At 44.9% G+C, this 24,999-nt stretch overlaps 1 protein-coding gene across 2 annotated transcripts in view; it reads right to left on the reverse strand.

Annotated features, from left to right (window-relative positions):
* Positions 1 to 18,019, reverse strand: part of IGF1R (insulin like growth factor 1 receptor) — a 171,693-nt gene extending 153,674 nt beyond the window's left edge. Inside the window, exon 1 of one of the 2 annotated variants that reach the window (XM_053954582.1) lies at positions 17,456 to 18,019. In XM_053954582.1, the coding sequence (XP_053810557.1) occupies positions 17,456 to 17,549 (94 nt within the window). In that variant the 5' untranslated portion in view covers positions 17,550 to 18,019. The remainder of the gene's footprint in view (positions 1 to 17,455) is intronic. The other variant, XM_053954583.1, reaches the window with a different exon arrangement.
* Between the last annotated feature and the right edge of the window lie 6,980 nt (positions 18,020 to 24,999).

Below are 24,999 nucleotides of genomic sequence, written 5' to 3' on the forward strand. Positions count from 1 at the left end.
CAAGATAGACAAAAAAATATTCACTGATCTCAACAGCTGCCATCTCTCAAACAGAGGGACCACCCAAAAAAATAATTCTGAACATCTCCTGATGAGAAGTAAACTGCCACACAGGCAGAAGCTGCTTACAAGACTTTAGAATTAGGCTACATGACTGCATCAAAGCAAACCTCTCTCTGGACCCAGAATACATTCAAGTAAGTTTTGGTGAGACTGTTTCCTTCGGACACAAGGAAGGTTTCCCTCCAAGCTCTGAAATCCCACAACTAATTATAGCACCCCACATCCTTCCCCACCATCATCAACAGCAAAACCAGCTGCCAATCTGGGAGGTAGAAGAAGAATCTAATCTCCACTGTGCCACTACAGCCACCCCAAAAAAGGCATTCTTCTGCCTGTAGTTATGATTTGCCTGCCCAAACAACATGAAGTCCCATCAGCCAAAGAGCTCCTGCCAACACAAGCTGTGCCGCCGGGGCGGGTGTTCGGTGGCACAACCGCGATGGGTAACAGCGCCACATCCACGTCCAAACACAAAGCTTTAAACCAAGCCAGAGAAAGAAAAACATGAAGTAAAACGAGGGGGAAAAGCACAGGTAAAAAGGATCTGGACAAGAACACCCTCCTTTCCAGCTGCCAGGTTGAAGGTGAACTGGTGCGGGAGCAGAGGTGACGGACAGCCCTCGCCTCGCCTCACCCGTCTGACAGCTCCGCCGGCCTCGCTCCGCTGTTGTGAAAGAAAACCACGGTATTTGTGCAAGGCTAGTTGGTTCCACATTAAGAAAACACATCTGAGCCGACAGTGCTTTGCTTTACCACATGCCAGCTTCATTCAGCTTCAGAGTCAGAAACCAGGACTCGGTCTCCTCATTGCCTCCACAGTTAACCAGCAGTTTAGGACACAGACACAGTCCTGAACTCGGAACCACCCCCGACACACTGCCTTTAACAGAAAACTTCCTAGTCCACTTTAGAAAACATGAGTGCCCAAAGAAGGAGGTCCCTAAGTGACAGGAATGACAGTGTTGGGTAACACTGCATAAAGACATGAACAATGGAACAGATAAAAACAAAGAAATTCAAAGAAAGAGACTGGGAAGCAATCTTTGTTTTGGTGTGAACTGGTGCACACCCATGCAGGAGAGGTGAGAAACAGGAATGGGGCTTTATGAAGACCGTTAATTTATTAAAATGTCACAACAAAAAGAGAATAAATACTGTGACCAACAGACCCCGGGAGCTCCAGGCAGCTAAACCAATCCAAAGAATGACAGTTTATCAGAAAGGAAAGGCTGGTCAAAGGAAGTAATGAAGCAGATATCTATCAAAGAACAAAAAGCAGGTCTGAGCACAGAGCCAGAAGCAAGACTGCACCAGAACTTACAAATGAAGTCTAAAACACCAGACCTGGCAATCCTGCTGCCAAGGAATTATTTACCACCCCACGATCAATATTACAATACACACAGAGACAAGTATTTTTAATCTCAACCTCCATTTGACCCGGTGGGAGCTACAGACAATTTCTCACACTAATTCACATACTTCAAGGAGAGTCAAGATGGGAAAAAAAGAGTTGGAAGCATTTCAGGTTCTGTCTCATTTCAGCCCATTTTCACTGAATCGTACCAAAACTATATGAGGGAATAGTTCAGAATTGATTTGTGCTACCCAAGACCTGATCAGTAAAGCAAAATATTCAAGGATCACAGGAAGAGGTTTTGTTCATGCATTGAGCCAAATCCTGGTTGTGATGTCAGTCCTTTCAGGTCTTTGCCCTTCCTTCAGTCTATCAAAAGCATCTCTTAAAAATTCCTCTGAAAAGCCTGGACAAGTGCCTGAACTTCCAAGATCTATTCTTTATAGCCTTGAGCAAGAGTGATAGGAAATAAGCTTTCCTTCTCAATGGCTACTTTTAAGTTAAAAAAAAAAAAAAAAAAAAAAAAAAAAAGGCAACCACTACTAGACCTACTACAAATTTGGAAACTGCAGCTCAGAAAATAGGGAAGGAGGGGAAGGCAATGGAGGGAGGAAGAAGAGGTCTGATTTTCAGACAATCAACTTGAAAAGTCCTTACTTCAGTGAACCGGCAAATAATGTGTTAGACATCTTGCTTCTGAAACACAACCACACTAAAGGGAAAAGGGTTAATTATATCCCTTATGCTCCAGAGTATTTCAACAGGCTATACATTATGTTATTCTGAAGGGCAAGTTGTTCTTTTATTTATTGTTTAAAGCACAAACATAAACACGAAGTGTCCAACCCTAAGGTGGTGATTACTACTTTTACCTAAGCAGAAATGCAGGGCTGCAGGCTTTCTCTGCTATAAAGCTTTTAAACCTGTTCTGTTCCTCTGACATTTTCCCCCCTCACTCTTCTCTGATAGAGATCACAAAAACAACTAAGACATCTGACATACAGGAGAACATCCTGCTGATTAAGAGAAAACAAGAGCACATTACTCTTGAGAGGATACAAAGCACCACTTCCTAATGCGTTCTACTCTGTCAGCACAACAGGCTTCTTGTCATTTCAAAGGGAAACTGGTCATATTGATTTTTCCAAAACACAAGTATTATAAAAATATTATACATTTAATTGGTCTTAACAAAGTGCTTTTGTAGTGGGCACATCAACAGAGATCCTACAAGGCAAGATATAAGGTATCAAGGTGTGGCTGTAAGTATTTGGAAGATTCTCTGCAAGCGGCAGCATTGAGAACTGCCAAGATCGCTCCTCCTAAAGCTTCTTGCAGCTCCTTTAAACCTCAGTACGACTGAGAGATGTCTTTAAAGTGTGGCAACTCTTACTCCTGAATTCACAACACCCTGAACAAACATCATACTTTGCTGAAAACCAGTGTCCTTTCCACGCCTCACCAAATTTCAACCATGCAACTCAGTGCTCCATGTTTGCTCAACTTTTTCTAGAGGAAAGGAAAGTTCTTTACACCCTCTCAGAGCAATTTATTCCTCTCGTTGTTCCCTTGCAAAAGCCAGACCAAGTGAATCAGCTCCTCTGACTGAAAACCGCACACCCTGCCTGTCAGGAAGCCGGCAGGATTTTTTTTTTCCTGTTTTGTTTACAAATTCAAAAACTGAGCTGTTCTCAGACAGCAGGGTTAGCCATCTCTTTTTCCTCCATTCCCATTTTTTGTCAATCTTAGTTATGGCAACATTGAGGAAAACTTGTACATGGTTTCCAAGGAAAAGGTATATTTCTTCTTCTCCTGGTTCTTTATTTCTTTTTTAACACAGTATATCAGAGTGTACAGCCAGGACAAGTTTCAGTGGTTCAAAGACCATCTGAAAAGTTAGGCAGAACACAGGTTGTTACTTCCCCTTTGAGAATACCCCTTCAGAAAAATTCTTTGAAATCAGAATTTTGTGAGGGATGCAGCAGAGGAGCATCCTCCCACCTCCTCTTAGTCCTCCAGGGAACTAAACTAAGTTCTCTCTTCCTGAAGTGATAATTCAAGGCTTCTTTATAGCTTGATTCCAGTATAACTCAGAACAGTGTACATCCTCCTTTTAATTTCTTCCAACAAATCCCCTTTCAGCAGAATTTACTCTCACATATGCAACGTGGGCAGAGTCTAGTAATGTGACTTAATAGTTCCTAACCAAAGAAAAAAAATATTTTGTTAACAGTAAGTTCTAGGAAGGAAAAAAAACAAATTTTAAATCTTACCTGCACTTACCACAGTGTTTCTAATTACTATCTGTCAAAAGAGCATTTCCATCACAAGAAAAGAACAAAGCTGCAGGATGACAGATGATTTGCCATCCATCAAAAGGTAATTGCAAACAACTACAAACACACAAAATGTTCAGTGTCCCACTCCACTGCTGCCCCTGCATCCCCCCTCTGCCAATGTGCCTCGCTGCAGAGGAGCAGGGCACTGCCACAGCAACAGCACTGGGAGCACGGGGATTTCGAGGGAGAATGAATGGTCTGAGCCAAGCAACAGAAACACAGGGCAGTTAGAAAGAACTCCAGTACCCGAGGAGACAAACGAAAACTTTAATCTTCAGCTTCTATCATTAGCCACTTAAGACACCTCTTCCCCCCACCTGGCTGCGGGGCGAGCGTGTTTTAGTGTGCGGATTATCATTCCTCGGAGGTAACTCAGCCGGCCAGACCATCACACACACACCTGTTCTCACTGCAGACATCCCTGTCCTGACACCCAGGGCAGCGTTGAGTTACTTCAGAGAGAGTCACTTCCACATTCCACCCTCAAACTCCCCTCCAAGAAGTGATCAGTCACTCTCAGCTTTCACACTTCAGTAATTTTGGAATCAACAGGAAATGGAGATCAATTGTGATTTTACTAACTCAATAGTGACTCATCATTCAACTCCCTGTAGCCTTCGAATTCATCTGTGAAGAGACGTGATAGCGAGGCCAAATTAAAAATAGCAAATCTGGCTCACTCACAATTAACACTCCCTTGTCCATCAGATTTGCCCTGGATTGCGAAATTTTTGGGATTGCGACATTCTGACGGTTTTGCATCAGATCCAAACGCACTCACAATTTGTCATTCTCAACTCAACCAGGAAAAATAATCAATGGGAAAATTTATTATATAAATCAACTGTACCACATCCTCTAACATCCATCCATTGCTCAATTTGAACATGTCTAAATAAGAGTTAACTTTGCCTATCAGTGTCCCCAGATACTGACAATGAATCTTCTATTCTTCATATTATGAAAACACTCTCAATTCATTAATTTCTTTCTGCTTACACAACCTTCAAGCCAAAAAAAACCCCCACATTTGCATGAAATCGAAAGTCAATAAAAAACAATTATTTCATTTACAAAAATAGAAAATCATTTTATATAAACCACTTAAATGCATTCTTCTAAAAATAAACTTAATTATAAATCTAACATGAAATTGTAACAGCATATATTAGGGCAAATGCCTACATTAATTTAAATAAAATAAAAATAGTAAGCATATAATTTACACCAAAAAAAAAAAAAGTTGGGACTGGTGAATTTGCTGTTCAGCGCTCTCTTGGAGCCACCCTTTGATGAAATGCTCAGAGAGCTTTTACCTTCAACAGCTACTTCTGCAGTGCCTCATTTCAGTTTACTCCAATGGTTCAGTTCAATGAGCTCTTAATCCCAAATTAAAAAGGACTCCCTGCACAGAAACCTGTGAAACAGTCAGTGGGCAAGATCTATGAACTCTAAACTTTTGAGAAACAATGGCAAACTATTTTCTCTGTTTATTTTATTTTAATCATGCCTCTCCTTCACACTTGGAGTTTTAATTAAGTCTCAAAACCCAGATCTTCTGCATTTCAATTAAAATTCCATTTTCCATCCAGATAAAAAAATAACACAAATGAGAAGTAATCTACCAGAAAATACATCATTTGCTATTTTGTCACTTAAAAATGTGAAAATTAAGGATCTGAGCCAATGCATCCAAGGCATCTAATTATTTACATGAATTTGTAGAAACACATTGCTATTCACTAGCAAAAAGGTCTGTACTTTCAAAAATGGCTGTTTGTGAATCAGAGTTCTAACAGCTGTCAGTCATTAAAAAAATCCAACTAAAAATATGCAAAATGAGATTAAAACTGTATATTCAGAGCGAGCTCTTCCTCTTGCTGTTATAAGTCACTATGAAAACCATTTACTTCATCTCAATAAAATAAAAAGAAATACATACTAGTAGTGCTCTGAGGCCTTCATACTAAGGAAGAAATAAACTTTGAAGCACAAATTGGGCCAAAATTCACAACATTTTCACCAGAAGGTTGCAAAGCCACACGATCCCATACCCCTGGCCCCTCACAGTTGACTTCCATGAGAGGGGAATGCACAGAACCAGGGTGTGCAGACATCTTAAATCAAGCATCCCTCCCTCTCCCTGCAAAAATCAGTAAACATGACATGACAATTACATCCTCAGCCCCTTCGCTCTCCCCTTCTCCCCATTAAACAGGATTCACCTCCTCCCGTGTCAGCAGCTCTGGAAGAAGCTGCAAGGGCACTAAACACAAACTCAAGACATGAGACACTGGGAGCAGGGACAGACATGCTGAGCTCAGAGCAGTGTTTTGATCCTGCAGTGAACAAAGGCTGTGGCCACATGTGCAACAAGCAGGAAACACTGCAGAGCTGCACGCTTCTGTGAGCAGCTGCTCCTGAAGGAAAAAAATCCCGTGGAATGAACAGGGCATCCCAGCACATCCTCGCAGCGAGGCCGAGCCACGCTCAACCCACCTCAACTCTTGTTTCACTCTTGCTGCACGTGACACCAGGTAATGTTCACAGCTGCCTGTGAAGACCTGGGTGTATTTTTAATGTAATATACTATCTCCTTATCAGTCAGCTGATGCCAACACCCCCATCCTCACACTTCTGCTCAGAGTACAGTCATCGAACGCCTGGCAAGGAGCAGCTTCCCAGTGAAAGTGCTGTCACCTGGATGACAGAGCCACAGGAGCATCCCAAGTCACGTCCCTGCTGCAGCAACGAAGCCTTTAACCACCCCCCAAGGACAGCACTTTCTGTATTTTACAAATGGGGAGGGAAATGCAGACACCCGGAGGAGGAATACAATTTCTTCCCAACCCTTCAATACTGGCAGCTCCTGAAGCACGAGATGTGATCACTCCCTATTTTAGCATGCATGACTACCAATGTTCACACAAATTATCTGGTTCTTTTTAAAATCCAGTATTTAAAACTACAGTATTTAACTTGAGGCTTTTCTATCCAACTAGTGGATGGATAAAGGTGAATGCACCGGTAACAACATCTTACTATGCTTTATTTGCTCTTCATTAAAAGGAAGACCCTTGCTCTGAATTTATACTTTTCAAATCTGGAAAGAAAAACAAATGTGAACACAACTATGCAGCACTATGATACAGCATCTGATTCCCACATTCCAACTCTCTTTCCCTTCAACACTGCAATGTATTACAGACAAATTTAAAAATAAAGTCACTGATATCAACTACAAAGACACCAAGAAAATCCTCAGACAGTGTTGGCTTAGCCAGTGGAATGTGTAATTCTTGCCTACATACTATCACTTTCTTTCATGAAAAACACTGGAAATATCTTTTTGCCAGGTTAACCAACTCTGACTTCAATCTCGCTGACATTTCTTAAGTAGAGCTGAATAATTCCATTCATATGCAAATGGTACAATAAGTCGTGAGTAGCAGCATTTGCAGCTCCCTCACAGAGATGAGCATTTACTCTCCCCAAGCCTCATCCACAGTTATGCACCCAAAATGATATCGGGCCCTAAAGGTACAGCCCCAGCAATTTACAGAAGGAATATTTTCAGCCTTGATGTTGGTTGGTTTTTTTTCACTTTGTGGGGTATTTTTAAATATTAAGGAGATGAAAGAATCAAGAACTGAGATTGCATCTGTTGCCATCACAATTTAACCACAGTCCATGTATTTATACAGTGGAATCTCCAAAATAACACTGCATCTGTTAAGATGACAGTGATTTTCCATGGGCTGCGCTGTGTTGTAGCGGAGTTACTCTAAAGCTGTCGCTTTTGAAGTGCTGATTGTGATCCACCCCAAATTCTTTTTGTAATCTTCCTCAAACATGTTGAATTATAAAGCTGTTGTGTTCCTCAGTGTGGCTTGGGAACAACAAAACCCTCATACATCTCATCAGTGGGCATTTGGCACTGAAGTCTCACAGCTAATGCAACATGTTTATTTAAACAATGAACTACCCAAAGAGCTGCACAGCCCGTGTACAAACAGATGTGTGTTTCATGTGTGCTCTGCTGCAGCCCAGAACCTCCAGCACACACACTCCACTGCACTTCTCTGTGCCTGATTCCTGCAGGACAACAACTGCACTGACTTGGAAGGGCCTTTGTTCCTTCACTGGCCACTTCAGAACCACAACCCACCTAAGAATATCTAAGCTTGAATCTTAAAAGAGACTCAGACCAGAATTTGAACATTCAGTACGTATGTCATGCCTCTTGTTGAGACATAGTATAAAGGAAAATATTTGTCCACGTAGTCAGCCTACTCCAGTGTAACAAATATAAACATTTTATTAGCAGTCACACAAAAAAAGAAACAAACAAACAAACCTTCAGTTACTCCCAGGCAGGAGGACCCTGGCAGGCTCAAGTGAGTCTCTAACCAAGCCAAGTCTCAAGTTTGAAATAACAAACTTGCTTTTCTTACACCCCACTGCTATTCTTTTCTACAGGGACAACTGCAGAGACCCCAGCTCCACCAAGGGCGTAGCTGCTGGGAATACCAACATCACTCAATAACACAAAATCTCCACATCCAAGATGCAAAAGCAACAGGACTAACAACAGACCCTTTGACTTTTTGCATCCTCCTGCACATACAAGTGGTCACACATCCTACTGGTCTTCAACTTCCCCCAGTCTCCCATCTCTCAGGTCTGAGGAAGAGGAGCTAAGTGCACAGAGAAACAGTAACTAACATGTGTCTCTGAACACAGGTGGATATTCACTCATTCCTTACATCACAGGAGACACAGTGTTTGCAAGGGACCAATAAATTTACATCCACCTCACAAACTAACAACATGACAAAAGCTTCAGCCACAATGAACTGAAACACGATGTAAACTGCAGCATCACAGGCTACTTCCTCCTGCTGGGGTTCAGAACAACCAGAGAGAAACAACAGCTAATCCAGTAGTGGAAGTCAGGCTCTATCCCAATTCCAGTGGGCTCCCCCTTCTATCCAGTGGAACTCCGAACTCTTAAAAGTTTGTGGCATCACCCTGCTGAGTCTCTCTAAAGTTGGTTCTTGGCTGAAAGAAAGGTAGAACTACCTGAAAACTTAAAAAAAAATCTAATCCATGCTATGTAAGTCCAGCAGTATTTTGGAGAACAAACCAAATCCCCAGTGGGACACATGGAATTTGACTAAGGAAGGCAACAACTTAACGACACATCAAAAATCACAGAAAAGAGAAAAAAAGAACACAATAAAACTAATTTCTGCCCTGGCAGAGCACAGGGACAGGGCAAACAAGGAATTTCCATTGCCATTTCAACTCTTCACACTTCAGCCAAGTGTTACTCTGAGGTCAGCTGAGCTGAGCAAACACATGTCCGTTCCTACCGTGCAGGGCTGGTTCCTCACTCCCTGCCCAACATGAACAGAGTGCACTCTTCAAACCTTTCAAGGCTACTCTCACACAGACAAACCCAAGGGGATGTGAGAAGAGCAGCAGGGAAATAAAAAGTACTACTTGTAGAAGGTCAAAATGTGGAGACAACTCTAAACTGAAGCCAATGGAAATAATAAGGAAAGCAGCCCAGCGAGATGCAGGGATGAAGCCCTTCCCTGCAAGCACGAGCCAATTCTCTTGTAAGAAGTTGGTTACAGACTGTTTCCAGGGGCAGCTGTCACCAGATCTTTCTCCAAAATGCTGTATCCCTTTGACTAAGGCTTAAGATTTGAACTATCCCTGTCTACAAGAAGACCTTCCACTTTCAGAAAATCCTGCAATCATTTTTATGGCTGCTCTATCACACATCATTATGGGGGCTTTTTCCCCTATCCCATAAATTCCTTTGGGAGCTTTCTTCTCAAATATAATGAGCTGCCTGTCTACAGAATCAGGAAAATCAGCACTGAGCCAATTTATGTTTGGGGAAGCCACTTCTGCATCCAAGAATCCTGGAATTCTCTTTCCCCACCAATAACACTCTCCAAACACAATGGCTCAGCTCCTGCAAACTTTTCTTGGAAGACTTCTCAAGCTGAGTACCACGATCCATATGCAAATCAGACACCGGGTCCCACTAAGTACAAGCACCTTGCTAGAACAGCTTACAAACCCACAGCAATGCTAACAGAGAAAAGTCAATAAAACAAAGCGATGCCACCCTAACCTCAGCAACACACAGCAATCAGCAGACCTTTTCAACTGCTGGGCTTAAACTTTTCATCCTATAAATGCTCTCCCTGTTTCAACAGAAATGTGTCTGTAACTAAAAACAAAGTGAGCACCTTGGTCCTCCCTGCAGCTTCGTCTCATCTGTCTTACACAAGAACTGCCACTACACCACAGTTTGGAGATAATGATGTACTCTCACTGGAGAATCACACACTCAGCTGCAGTTACCTACTGTATTCCAGTAGTAACAAATGGGAGAGATACTTCAAAGAGCACATTATCCCAGCTCTAATTTATGCATGCTCCCTCTCACCATCAAGCCATTTATTTTAAACCTGTCAGATATACGTGTAACATAGCATCATGAATAATTTAAAAAGTAATCTGTATAAACCAAGTTTATAAACTTAACAGCAGGTACAGTACCTTTCATTCAAGCAGACTGCTCTCTGATAAAGTACAAGGGATCTTTGACTACTTCAGCATGTATTCATTTCATGCATTCTGAACTTCAAAAAATTCTTCTTTCCTGCCTCCAATCAAACCCTCTGCTATTTGAACAGTATTGTGTAAGGAGCTCACTTAAATGAGTAGTGTAATAATTGGCAACTTGTTCATACTAAAGGAGAAAAACGACAAAGCTGCTGGAAACAGTCAGTAAAAATGACCCATCACCAATTCAACAGCAGGGGAAAACCACTTGTGTAAAGTTTGTCATTAAAAACTCTTCATATTTCCTGCATCTGCCTGATGTTGTCACTTTCTGACACTGCTCCCAGCACGGGCAGAAGGGATGTTCAACAAAGAACTCCAAAAAAAGCACACCTGCTAAGAGAAAGTGTTTTGCTTAGTTGATGCTCACACTTCCAGGTAAACAGAGCTATCTTTACAGCATGTAATGGCACCAATAAGGGGCTGGAGATAACATTCCCTGACCGGTCACAGAGCTATTGCAGCCTCGCTGGCAACACAGGCAAACAAACTCATTCAGCCAGGGGACCTGCCCCAAACACACACCTTCACAAACCAAGGATTCACCAAAGCAGGACACACACCCCTAACTTATAAACTATGGTGGTAAAGCACATACACGTGCAGTACGACTGTTTCCTGCTTTAAAAGATTTATTTGTATCATGTACACTTTTTTGAGTCAACAATAAAACAAAGTCTTAAAATCCAACCCGGTCAGCGCTTCAGTGAAAGCGGGAATTACTTCTCTAAGTTATTATTAAAATGACTTTGTGCTGCTGCAAAAGTGCACATTTGTTATTCTACCCAATTATTTACTCTAAAGGAATAAACTTAGTACTTTATTGGGGTGTGAGATCCATTCTCCTCAGATAGGTCAAAGAAAATAGTCTCATTGAAAAAAATATCTGGGAAGTCACTGAAATATACAAATGTTTGTTTCTGCTCATACCATCAAGTTTACCAAGAAAGAAAGAGACTAACTGGAAACGTACAGGGTTGGATACTCCAAAATAAATCAATAAATAAAATTCTATTATATTAAAGCTTAGGAGTCATATGCAAATCAATCTGTAAAAAAAGAAACAACAATTTTGCCTTTCAGCACATTTTAAACAATCTCGTGCCACAACAGCAACTTCCTGAGGATATCAACACTGAAGAAGTTAATTGGTGTCTTGCAAGATATCCTAAGGGAATGGCTCATGTTTTGCATTTGCAAAGGTTAGAAAGCAAAACTTTGTGATAAGGGTAAGTTAAACCTTCACAACTCACCCGGATTTGGCAGAATGCATCTCCTTAATTAATTAATGAGTCAAACTGTTATCAAACTTAATGAGCAAAACCAACAAGTCCTGTCTAAAGGAACCAGAATCTATCTTTGAGCTTGAGGACTCGGTACAGCTGTTTGCAGAGCACAGAAACATACGAATGAACACTGTGTGCTGCTGATCATTTGCCGGTCCTCAAAGTTTCTCTCAGACAGTTCTGGACACAAAAAAAAGACAAATATAGTACTCCAGAAATCAGTCCAGATTGTACCTGTCATGACTTGGCTCACAGGGGAAAAAAAGCAGCCCAAAAAAACCACACACAAGACAGGCTGGCTAACAACCACCAATGTGTCTTCATCAACTGCTGTTTGTTGAGTTCTGCTTTTGTACAATTAAAAAAATGAAACTATTCTTTTTTAAATGGCTTTCATAAATCATAAAAACTAATCCAACTAACCTACACAAAGAAGCTGTCTATACAATTTACAGTGATAGAAAAATTATACATGTCAAATAGATCAAAATACTAAAACAGTATTTCTACCTTTCAAACACATCACTGCATTCCCAAAGTCTTTCTGCACACAAACTCTTAAAAGCAGCACGTTCCATTAGCACCAAAGCCCAGAAACCTTAAAAGCTCAGCTCTGTCAGGAAGATCCAAATTAAACTGCAACTACAAATCTGCAACAATTTTAATTATGAGACTCCCGAGACAATTACCTGTACTGTAGCTTTTTTTTTAATTTAGCATCCCCAATAGTTTTCAATAATAAACTGCATTTACCCATTCCTATGTATGCACTCACACATAAATAAAAAACAGCTGCTACTTGATAACATCCGAAAGCATTTCCAAATGTGAAAGCTTTACACTGAGATCCAAGTAAGAATGTATTTAATTTCATAAACCAAAGTTCCAGGAATTTTTTCAGTTGCCATCAGTTTTTCAAGTACAATAATGCTCATGAAGTTCATTAATTTAACTACAGATAATCCAGATAAATACACTAGCTTCTTAAAAATAATTTAATTCAGCACATTTTGTAAGTTATGAACTTTAGAGCCATTACAGATGATGAGCTAGATAAGTTGTTTGCTGTGTGGGATCACAAAGTTAACATCCAGTGTGAGAAAAACAGGTTTCCTGCATGTGTTATTGCCTCTCTCTCTCTCTCTCTCTCAAAGTTCAGGACCATAAACAAACTTCTCTACAATGAAGTTTGCGGTAGCTCACAATTCACACAGATGGAATATATACACAATATAATTAATCATTTAACAAAACTGCCTCTTCTGCTCTCACTGAGATAATCGTTCCAGTGATCACTGGTAAAATCTACCTCAGACTAAAAAGAAAACAAAAATTACTGGGGAAGAGAAAAGGCATTAGTTAAACATGAACTGAAATTATCCTTTAAAGCTAATAGTTTCAGCCCTGAACTGGATTTTAATTTTAAATGTTAGATGCTTAAAAAAATTTCTCCTCCAAGATCTCCTTAGTACATGCCAGTTTAGCAGAAAATTAAACAGGATTTGAAGCAACTTTTCCCATAGTAACACATACTGATAGAAATTATTTACAAATGAAGACAGATTAAAAAATCATTACGTGGATACTCTTTAACATTAGATTTTGTGTGTATCTTTCAAGATGAAAACAATTTCAGCATCGGTGGTGTGTGCTTTAACTATACCCTAGAATTAGTTTGGAGGAAAAACACGTCAGGGAAAAGCTGACACAAAAATTAACAGAGTAGTTGATCATATCTGAGCAATTTCCCTATTAAACTAAATAAATCATGTCTTCTGTTTTGCTGAAGTCAATCTAATTGATCTGTCTTCTTGCTCTCGACAGCCCCTTCCCTCCCTCACTTCTCAGAACATAAGAACTAAGTTAAATTTTCTTCACTTGACACACACAAAACCCCCCAGTGTTTCTCCTTCAAATGTTGGTTCAACACTGAAACTTCCAACACACCCTTTTTCCACACCCATCCCTCTCCTTCCCCACGTTCAACACATTTTGCCTGATATTAGCTAAGTCCCTTCCATTTCCTAACCCTCTCAGTTTCTGACTCACACAAGCCTTTGCTCCAGTTCTGGTTTGCAAACCAGAAGTCCAACCCAACACAATCAAGAGAAGGTCCAAGTACTGCCTGGCTCACTCTCCTTGCCCCGGACTCCAGGTCCCATCACTCCCTGCACACTTCATTCCTCTCCCCTTTCTGCTGAACCCCCCTCATGCCAATTCCTCACCGGCTCTGGCATTTTCTATTCACAACCTCAATTCCAGCAGGAATTATCCAACTCCCAGTTACCAGTGTTCCCTAACCACTGGGTGCACAGGAAAATGCTGATGCAAAAGCGAGGTGTGTGTAACGCTGACACTCAGCAGGTCATGAGGGCTTTACTAAGCAACCTGGGAGAGAGATTAAGCATCAGCATGAGCTACTGTTCATTATCAGAAACACAACATCCAGCCTGGATAGACAAACAAGAGCTCAGCGCTAACATGAGCAGACCCATCAAGATATCCATCAATCTGAAGTATTATCACACCTAAAACCATTATTTTCCTTCTAAGTGTTTAACCCATTCCCTCCTAGACATTCCCTCTGTAAATACACAAAAGGCTGAAAATCAAAACCCCCATTGCTCAAGGGAGAAAAGGAAGAAAACACGGTGTTTATGCCTCATCCGAAACCCACCCCCAGCATCAAACAGCCTCCCATAGCTGTAGCTTGACACATCAAATGCAGGGGTATAGCATCACAAACTCTAGCTTAATGAAAGGTCTTCTCATTTCCATTTTTGTGCCGTTCTAACACTATCTCAGGAAATTCTCAGCATTTTTTAATTATTTTTTTCTGAATCAGAAGCTCTCCACTGAAGTTACCTGCATTTTAAAGAAGTTTCTGTCACATAACTACACACACATTTTATATAATTTAGCATTAAAGGGATGGGTCTCTCCCCTCCAGTTGTAACTCCTTTGTATTCCTATTTAGGAATGCCTTGCTTGTTTGACCGAAAATGGAAGTGCCTTTTAGCTACGACACAGTATATATGAAAAACAAATAAAAATTAAGATTAATCTTCCTTCCACTATTGTGGGGAGAGAGAAGAATATGAAGAGATGTAAAACATCTGCTCTGGAGATCATTTTTCCCCCTAACAGCAAAATTCTTTCAGCAATAACTCGTGAAAACAAAGGCTATTAAACTGTAAACTACAAAGACAATCGATTAGAGGCAGTATTCAGCTAAGACAAGTTTTTCAGCATATCTCCCCATATTTAAATGCCTGGATCTTCTTCAGAAGATATTTCATTTGGATGTTCATTTTAGGTAAGTGGTAACCAAAAACACTTCAGAGGACTAGAACCTAAAATCCTAACATACTCTTCCTGCATTACTTCATTGCTGGGTGAGCATTTTTATTTCAAGGTACTTTGTACCAGGTAAGACAAGGAAAACAATTCTAAGCGTGTATATCCTAGCAGTTTAAAAATGCACCAAATCTCCTCCTCCTCTTGTTCTGTTTCTCGACACTACTGGATCCTTTGTAAGCCCTTCCCTGAAGAAGGGCATGGGGGTTTTGTTTTTGAACGTAAAGATTAATCTTCCTTCTTGAAAACAGCTCTAGCCAAAAAGTTCAACTCATGGAAGTAAGACTGCAGCTCTCCAGCCCTAGCTGGCCCAAAAGCCTAAACTGGGCCTTAATTTGCAAGGAGTTAACAGGCATTTACTGCCTAACGAAACATAATTATTACTCAACATGCATTACAGGCTCCGTCTATGTGCTCCTTGCTCACTTATCTTTTTTTGTGTACTTAGCCTCACCGCCAGTGCATCCAAAGAACTTCCTTTTCTTTTCAATCTGAAACCACTACTTTTAGAAAAGCCCTCCTGCCTCCTAAATTCTTTTCCCTTTACATTTAACATGGAGAAATTTGATCGCCTCGTTCCTTCCCTCCAACAAGGCGTATCTTTCTGAAAGGGAGAGGCACACAACAACAGCTCCAGGAGTGTGCTGCAAAACACACGGCAGAAGAAATTAAAGCATCAGGATGCAGTACAGGAACATCCCTGTTTCTGCAGACGCTGAAGGAGAGGGAGCACTGTTTAAAATGGTTGGGCTCCAAGGCACATTTACCATCTCCTCGTCTACAGAGATACTCCAGGAAACAAGGGAAGGCTAATTTCATGCAAGAGATCCTCAATCCAGCGTGAGCCCGACATACCAGGAGAAAACCGATCAGCCCCGGGATTAATCCGGCGATGATTGCAGTGTAATCAATGGCAGCGCAGCCCTCCCTGCCCCCTCGATTCCCCCTGCGCCCGAGAGGGGCGGGCACTGCAACACAATCACAGGTTGGAAACGCACAAAAACAAAGTCGGGGCTCTGGCAGCTCCCGAGCGAGGCGGGCGGCCGCGGGGATGGGCTGAGGATCCGCGGCAGGAGGGAGCCGGGCCCCGCAGCACGATCCACGTTCTCCCGGTGTTCCCGGGGAAGCGGCTCGCACGCTGCTCCAACCTCGGCGCTGGGTGCAACACGGCCGCTTAGAAAAATGCATCACCCTAAGATCGCAGCCCGTTCCGCCATCAAACCTTCCTATTTACGCACAAACGTCAATGTGCCAATTAATTATCTTTTTTAAATTAACGGCAGCCTGTGACCTTTAGATTGCGGGATGCCGCCGTAATTCCGCACCCCGCGCACAGCGAGTGAAACCCCTCCTCGGCGGTAAAAGGCAAGGCGTTCATTTCCAGGAATTCCTCACTCACAACGGCAGGTTACTGCATACAGCCTCTAAATATTGACAGAGATCAAGCTCCTTCCATGCGGGGAAAGCGAGCGGAGTCCTTCCCAGCCTGCGAGTGTTTACTACGCAGCTCGCAGCCCTGGCTGCGGCGTCTGAGCGCTGCCCCGCGCTCGGGGGGGACACAAAGGAGGGGCACGGCCCCCTCCGCCGGGCTCGGGGCTGCGGCGCTGCCGACCCGTGTGTACAACCAGGCAGCCGCCTCCCGGGAAGGAAGGCGGGCACGGCAGGGAGGGAGACGCGCAGCCCCGGGTTGTTAAACGTGCTCGAGGAGCAGACGCGTAACAGGAGGAAAACACGCAGAGCCCCGCGGGCAGGGGCGAGACCCGCTCGGCGCCGCGGCGGGAAACGGCGCGAGCCCCGGGAGCCCCCCTCACAGCCACGGGCAGGGAGCCCCTCACACGGAGCCCAGTACGAACAGGGACACCTCACACGGAGCCCGGTACGAACAGGGACACCTCACACCACCCCCCCGCCAAGGACAGGGAGCCCCTCGCACACAGCCCAGAGACGCAGGGAAGCCCCTCACGCACACACACACACACACACGGCGAGGGAGCCCCTCGCACAGGGAACCCCCTCACACACACAGGGAACCCCTTCGGCAGCCCCCTCACACACAGGGAGCCCCTCACACACACACCCAAACACAGGGAGCCCCTCACGCATCCACACACACGGCAGGGAGCCCCCCCCCCCCCCATCACCAGCCCACTCACACACATTCACACAGGGACCCCCCCCCTCACATACACGCACAACACCCACATAAACACACACACACGCACGTTTACAGAGGGACCCACACACACGCAGGGAGCCCCCCACACATAAACACAGGGACCCCCTCACGCCCCCCCCAAACACACACAGGCAGCCGCCGCCCTCGCCCCCTCCCCGGCAGCCCTGATTTGGGGGCTCCCTCACCGCGGGGTCCCTCGCCGCACCCCCCGGGCACGCACTGTACTCACTTTCCCCATTTGTTGGCCACAGACAAAGTGCGGCGAAAACGAGCAGGAACCCCCAGACGACGGCGAGGGACCCTCCTCCAGCGCCAGACTTCATTCCTCTTTCTTTAATTGGACAAAATCCCCCTTTCCGAAAACAAAACAAAGCAAAAAGAAGTCCAAAATTGTTCGCTTTCTTTCCTCTCCCCGTCCTCTAAAAATAACGAGCGGCGGAGGAGCAGCGGGGCAGGGTAAATAAATCCACGTTGCCTCAAGAAATGAAGGAAAAAAAAAAAAAAAAACCACGACCCTTCGGAGCGGCAAACCGGAGGGTTGTTGAGGTCCCTTGGTGTTGATCTTCCGGAGCAACCACACCAAAAATACACAGATATTCACGATGTATTAACGGCAACAAGAAGGCATGGAAGCCCCGGGGCGACGCTGTCTCCGGGGCGGCGGGGCGGGCTCGGGGCGGCGGGCGGGGGGCGCCGCCGTCTCCCCTCAGCGCTGGCTGCGGTGGTACATCGTGCACAGGAGCCGTAAACACGAGGCACATCGGGACTGGCAGTCGGCATCTTCAACCTCCATTTTCAAACACCGCACACACGCACACACACAGCGACACAAAAACTGGGAGGGCCGCGGAGGGAGGGGAAGGGGGGGGCGCGACCCAGACAATCCTATTACAAAACAACAACAGCTCCGCCGTCCCCCCGCGCGGGGACGGGGCTGCCCCGGCGGGATCCCCGCGGCTCCGCTCCCCGCTCCGCCGGGGAGGGTGGGGGGGGACACCCCACGCACAACCACCACCCACAACAACACCGCCGCCGCCACCACGAGTCCGGCTGCCTGCAGAGGCTCGAAATGCAGAATTTGGGTCGAAAATGAATTAAAAAGGCTTCCCCCCTACTCCTCCTCTTCCTCTCCTCGGCGCGGCTGCCACAAGGTCCTTCTCAAAAAAAAAAAAAAAAAGAGAAGAAGAAGGGAAAAAAAAAAAGAAAAAAAAAAAAAAGCCGAATCCAGGACACACACACAAAGCAGCAGCAGCAGCGGCAGCAGCAGCGGGGCGAGCGGAGCGCTCAGCACCCCGCCTCCTCCCCCCGCAGCTCTCCTCTTCGCATCCCTCCGAGCCGCCTTGCCATCGCGGCGGGGGCGGGGGGGAGGAGGACGACGACAACAACAACAACAACAAAAACCACCCAGCGAATTTGTAAATCCTTTTCCTTTTTTTTTTTTTTTTTTTTTTTTTTTTTTCCTTTCCTCCCTTTCCTCCTCTTTTCCCTCCTCCTCTGGGTGCGCGCGCGCTGCGAACCTTCCCCCGGCGCTGCCCAGCCCAAGGCAGGGGGAGGGGGATCCGGGAGAGGTGTGGGGGTGTGGGGGTGTGTGTATGTGTGTGTGTGTGTGTGTGAGAGCAGGGGGGGCTGCGGGGGGCGAGGAAGGCGATCCGGTTTGCTGAAGGTCAAACCCCAGGAGCTTGTTGCGAAGGGTCTGTAATTCCTCCGGGGAGGGAACGGGGCGGGGAGGGAGACGGGGGGGAAGGGTCTGCTGCTCTGCTGCTCCTCCCGATTAATTCGCCGCTTGCTTGCAGCAGGGTTCGCAGCGCTCTGCTGCCGCGTCTGCCCCCCCCCCCCCCCCAATCCTCCTCCTCCTTCTCCTCCGCGCTGCCTCCCTGTGCACGACAGAGAGTGAGCGCTGGTAAACAAGAGCTCGGCGTCGCTCCGCCGGTGCTTCTCCGCTCTGCGGCCGCGCGGGGACGGCGCTCGCGCCCGCCTTCCCTTCCCTTCCCTTCCCTTCCCTTCCCTTCCCTTCCCTTCCCTTCCCTTCCCTTCCCTTCCCTTCCCTTCCCTTCCCTTCCCTTCCCTTCCGCGCGCGCTCCCGTTCCCCCCCCCCGCGGGCTCCCCTCGCCCAGGCGGCGGCGCCGGCGGCGCGCGCGGAGGCGGCGGCGGCGCGAGCGAGCGCCGAGAAAAACCCGGAGCGGAGCGGGACCGGGAAGATGCTGCACCTCGGGATGCTGCGGGGCCGCCGCTGCTCCTGCCTCTGCCCCGGCCTTCCCTAACGGGGAAACTGCAGAAGGAGACCTGGGGGATGTGCAGCGAGCATCCTGCGGGGTGGCGGGAGAGCCCACGAGCGAGCCCTGCCAGTGGAAACACTGCTGTGTTCCTGACAAATAAATAAATAAATTAGTTAAATTAAATTAAAAATATAAAAAAGGCAGGGATGGGGTTAGGAGGAAGGAGAAATCCGAAGCTGCGATTTTTACATGGCATGCTGATTTATTTATGGCATTTAGTGGAAGCTGCTCCTCAGTTTCATACTGAGAACAGGGCCAAGGGCCGACCCTGGAGCGCTGCTCCCAGGGATGCAGGTCAGGAGCAAGCGACAGGGATGCCAAGGCTTGGCCCAATGCAGGGGACAAACCACGGTGGAACACGTCCCCATTCACACTCACCATCCTCCCCTCGCGCGCTCACCGTCCCCATCCAACGCTCCAACATTGTCGCTCTGTTCACTCGTATCCCTCAATGACACTGGGCACCCGGGCCCCAAATGGTGGGGACATGGGATGAGTTGAAGCAGCAAAGGTTTGGGCTTTTTGGAATCGGAAGACGTGGGCCGTGTTCCTGCTGTTTCGCCGGAGTAATAGTAGCCATGCTGTGTGGCATATGGGTGTCCTGAGTAATCACAGATTTGTTGCAATACTTTGGCATGGGGAGATAGCAAAATGATGCTGAAGTATAAGAAAGCAGACATCTGCGAGCTTTAGCTATATTCTAGGCTGTTGGTTGTTTTTTTTTTAAAAAAAAAGTACATTAAGAAATTTGCAAATGTCACATTATTAATGCAAATGTCAAAATTAAGTTTTTACATTTAAACCTGAATTCTTCTTGAGCATCTTGTATTACAATATCCTTCACTGACGCTACCCCATCATTTCCAACAACCTTGTACTGTACGTGTTTTTCTTCTTGCAGTTTTTCCATCCATTCTTCTACTGTTTGCCTTGTGAGAATGGTCCTGTTGTCTGAGTTACTCATTAGCTCTCGTACCCCTTAGGAAAGATGGAAATGTTCAATTCTGTGTCACAGAAATTGAAGGGAAGAACATCACCGAGTACAACAGGGCCAGGATTGCCACATGAGCACACTATGCAGGACTCTGTCAATAATTCAAGAATAACTCAAAACTGTGTGCATTTGGGTGGTAGCGCAACCCTCCTGAGATTCCCTGTAGGAAAATCAGGCATTTTCACCTGAAACCATCCTGGACTGCCACGTGTGTGGTTGGTTGATTTTATCAACCACACACAGGCTCTCATGGCCTCAAATTGAACCAGAGAGATCTTCATGTGCCATAAATTTTTACTGTTGCTGGGTACAGCTGTGGCTGCTACGGGCGGCGGTTCTGAGCAGAACAAGTGTCCTTTCTGTGCATGTCATGGCATTGATGCAGCATAAATTGTAACCTCTTATTTGCCAATTAATGTATTGTTGTGTAAAGGCAGAGCTGAAGTGGGAACTGCGTGTCTATCCTTCATCATTCTGCTGTCATAAAGAACTTTTATTTTTGTCAAATAGCCTTTCTTTCATTTCTTTGGCGAATAGGGTAAGTCATGGACAAGCCCGTTGTACTGGGTGACGTACAGGCAGAGAGCAGAAAGATGTGCTGTGCCCCCAGGGAGCTTCCAGTCTCATATAAACACAGCCCTATAGGTGTTGTAACGTAGTTTGTTTCTGGAATCTGTTGGATTCTTTAAAAAAAAATTAAAAAAAAATAGTAATAACAGCACATTATTGAACAGGAGGCATTTGCAGTGCTCTCCATCCTCCTGAGCTGCTGATGTGAAATTCATAATTTGTAGTTATCTGGCTAGATTCTGCCAGGATGTCTTTACTTTTATTCTGTGGAAGTATGAGGGAAGAATCCCTTTTTCTGTGAATACCCAGGTGCCCATAGCTCTGTTCTCTTAACCTCTTAAGAGGAGAGCTGTGTGCAATGTTCAGCTTTCCTCATGCTTTCCCATGTTCAGCAGCTTCCAGTGCCAGCCAGACACTTGCACATGCTCAGCTTTAGTGCACCCTTTCAATCAGATCTGGCTCCTGTATGTTGGCATCTTTCTCCAGGAGGGCTCCTGTTCTTTTCAGTGGAGATATTTAAATCAGGATTTTTCAACGTGTACAACCACACCATGGTTATATCCTTGACAATGAAAACCTCAAGCACACTCTCCCTGTACAATATGCAAAATTAAAGTTATCATTTGAACAAATTAATTTTCAAAACAATGTGCTTCATGATGAAATTGTAAAATGGTGGCTCCTCTTCTCTGTCCTGTTGGTTCTACAATCATTCCTCCTCTCTGTTTGCACTAGGCTTTGTGCTCCCCCTTTGTCCACTGCTGGTTTGTGGTCCCTGAGATAGATGGACAGAAAGAAACACCTGGTTACATGCACACATTTTACCCTCTAGAGTGTGATGCTGAATGCCACCAGCATACCTGTGTCCTGTTTAAAACACCACTAAAGTGGAAAACTCAGGAAATGTGGCAGTGGGGATGAAACAATGTGGTTAAAACAGCCACTGACCCCGGTCTCTCAAAACATATATCTGCCCAAGGCAAATATCCTCATACTCAGCTGTACTTTTGTTTTAACAGCAGCCTCACCACTGCTTTCTGGGGCCACCACTGGGGAGGAAGAGGCCTCACTCATTCCCCTGCCTCGGTGCTCGGACTCCGTATAGGCTTGACTAGACTTTATTTTGGCTTCTGCAGCACATTCAGGGCAGCCTGACCTCTTTACCAGACACTCGCTTGTCATAACCTTTATGCATCTGAACATTCTGTATTACCGGCAGAAGGGAGCTGCTGAAATTTATTCTCCTGCCTTCTCCAGCCGTGTCAGCTCCCCGGAATGAAGGTCAACCATCACGGAGCCCTGCCTGTGCTCCAGGGGCTGCTCTTTGGAAGGTCTCTGCAGCTCCTGGCATGGCCCTTGCCATGGGCCAGCAGCTGAGAGCACCCACTGCAGCCACCTCGTCTGCTCCAGGAGCTGCTGGTGCTGCCAGCTCACCTTGTTCAGCCTCTGCTTCAGGCTGAACGTTCTCGTTGTGGGGAGGTGTGGGCAGGTAAGAGTTCCAGGTGGGAATTGTGTCTGGGTGAGTGATACATCTTTTACACAGCTCGGGGAGTGGGTTTTGTACACCTGAAAGACAAACAGAAATCCTTGGAATTCACTCTTTTCCCCCCTCCAAATCTCCCCTTATAAACAGCATTTTATGGACTCATAACAAGCCAGGCAAAATGTGGGTTGCCCCTTTCTACCAGGTTTTTCACTTTTTGCCAGTTTTTGCTCTGTATTGAATCACACCCTGTAACAATGACCTTCACGGGCTCCTGACTGCAGGAGGATGCTCAGTCTCCTCCCTGCTAGGGGACAGGAGCGCAGCACACCTCAGATAGATGCTGGGTGGGCAGGTTGACATTATTAACTCCTGTGTCTGTAGAGCCTCTCTGGCCTCTGACCATCTTCTCTTTCCCAGATCTGCAGGAATAGGGTAGAAGTGAAGATCTCACTGTAACATTGTGAGGGCTGTGCAGAATCCTGCAGCTGCAGGAGAGCAACCTCTTAGGACAAAGACAAGGGAAAAAAAAAAAATAAAAACAACAATTGGATACATTTGACGTGTGAAAGATTTAACTACCAGAGAGCTAATCAGATAGACCCAAATGAAGGATATTTCTTTGGCACTGAGTGATTTCTATTTCTCCTGGCCCTAAAACCACTGCAAGCAGGAGCTGAAGATTGTTCCCTTCTGGAGCAAAGAAAAAGCAGAAGGAAGAAAGGGTACTGTTTATTACCTCTTTCCCATACATATCCCTCCTTCAAACCAGGGATATGCAGTTACATGGATGATTTAAGGGCAGCAGCTGAGTAGGAATAACTATAAAATTCATGTTTTAATAACAACAACAATAATAAGCACACAACAGCATTTATAACCCTAGTTACAGGCCTGAGATATCATATCCATAGCAACTGCAGCAAGCGGTGAATGCCATATATTTAGAGTTCCCATGCACCTGCCTAAAATAGCCACTGATAAATTATGCTGATGTTTGTGCCTTTTTGACAGGGTTTTAAAGGGCTGTCGATGCACTCTGCAGCCACACCGAGCCTTTGTGGCACGGCACAGCAGCAGCCAAACCCCTTCCCTACCAGACACCCTGCCTGTGTCCCCTCTTGTGCTTCTGGGTGTGAGAAATTAGTGACAAAAGGCACCTCAAAGGTGAGCAGAGTGAGCCAGAGGTGCAGGGAACCAGCTGCTCCCAGTGCCTGTTGGTTCCCCGCTCCGGCTGTCAGAACCTGCCTCCCGTTAATGGATTGAATTAATAAACTGTTGCAGTTAATTAGGGCTCTATCCTGCTGCTGTTGCAGGCCATGTTGAGGTGATCACGCTGCATATTAATGTGTGTGTGTGTAAATAGTTTACAAAGAGTTAATGAGCGCCTGGGAGGTGTTGGAAGACTTGGCCAGTCAGTTGTGGAGATTGGTGCAGAGTCCAACAGGTCAATTGCGTGCTTGTAACGGTGGCTTATGAGCATCCACCAGGCCATCTGTTGATGTGCTTATTACATTTTATAGCACAAACTCCCCATGTCTGCAACGTGCTTATAACAGCTATTAATCTTGTATTATTAACTCTTTCAAAGCAACATGTATTTGAACTTTAACATCACCAGCAAGGATTTCACCAAGCTAACAAGGAGAGGGATCTGAATTTCACCCCATGCACTGTGCAGCAAGGGTCTGTCCCTACTGTATTATGTGATATTTGCATTGACCACTTCGGGTTTTCACATCTTAAACTTAAATATGGACGTACATGAGTCCTATGGAACATGAAGCAACCTGGTCTGGCAGAAGGTGTCGCAGCCCCTGGCAAAGGGGCTGGAAAGAGAGGATGTTCAAAGCCCCTTCCAACCCAAACCATTCCAGGATTCTGTGAACCATGCCCAGGAAAGATGTGATGCTGTGAGAGGGACGTGCTCGTATCAATACCTAGAAGAAACTTGCTGCATTTTCCAATTGATTAGTAACATCATCACTAGATCTTATAATGTGTTTATAGGCAATTAAATGTCACAGTTCATTTGTAAGGAGAATAATTATTGCTGCTGTGAAGAAAGAAACACAGGTGCAGAATTTACTCCAGCAACTTTAAGCTCACCCCTGTTACCTGCAGGAGAATTAAAAGAGCCCAACCTGCTTCTATTTGGGGGGGGGGGCATTGGTTTTTTTAAAAGATCTTACATATACAATAATTTATTTATGACAGATTTCAAAATAAAATTCTTGTTTGTCTCTACATTTGCAGTTGACTCAAGATGGAGCTGAATATATGAAAGTTAAGATTATTTGTTCCAGTTTCACAGAACGTATAAATGGAACCCAAAATAAAGTAAACAGAGGATTAAATAGGATTAAACAATGGAATTATAGGCTGTAGGTATTCATTTATATCAAATATTTAATAGAGTTCCATACAGAATAAAAGGACCTAAACATTAT

This window comes from Vidua chalybeata, chromosome 13, assembly GCF_026979565.1.
Source record: "Vidua chalybeata isolate OUT-0048 chromosome 13, bVidCha1 merged haplotype, whole genome shotgun sequence".
Lineage (NCBI taxonomy): Eukaryota > Metazoa > Chordata > Aves > Passeriformes > Viduidae > Vidua > Vidua chalybeata.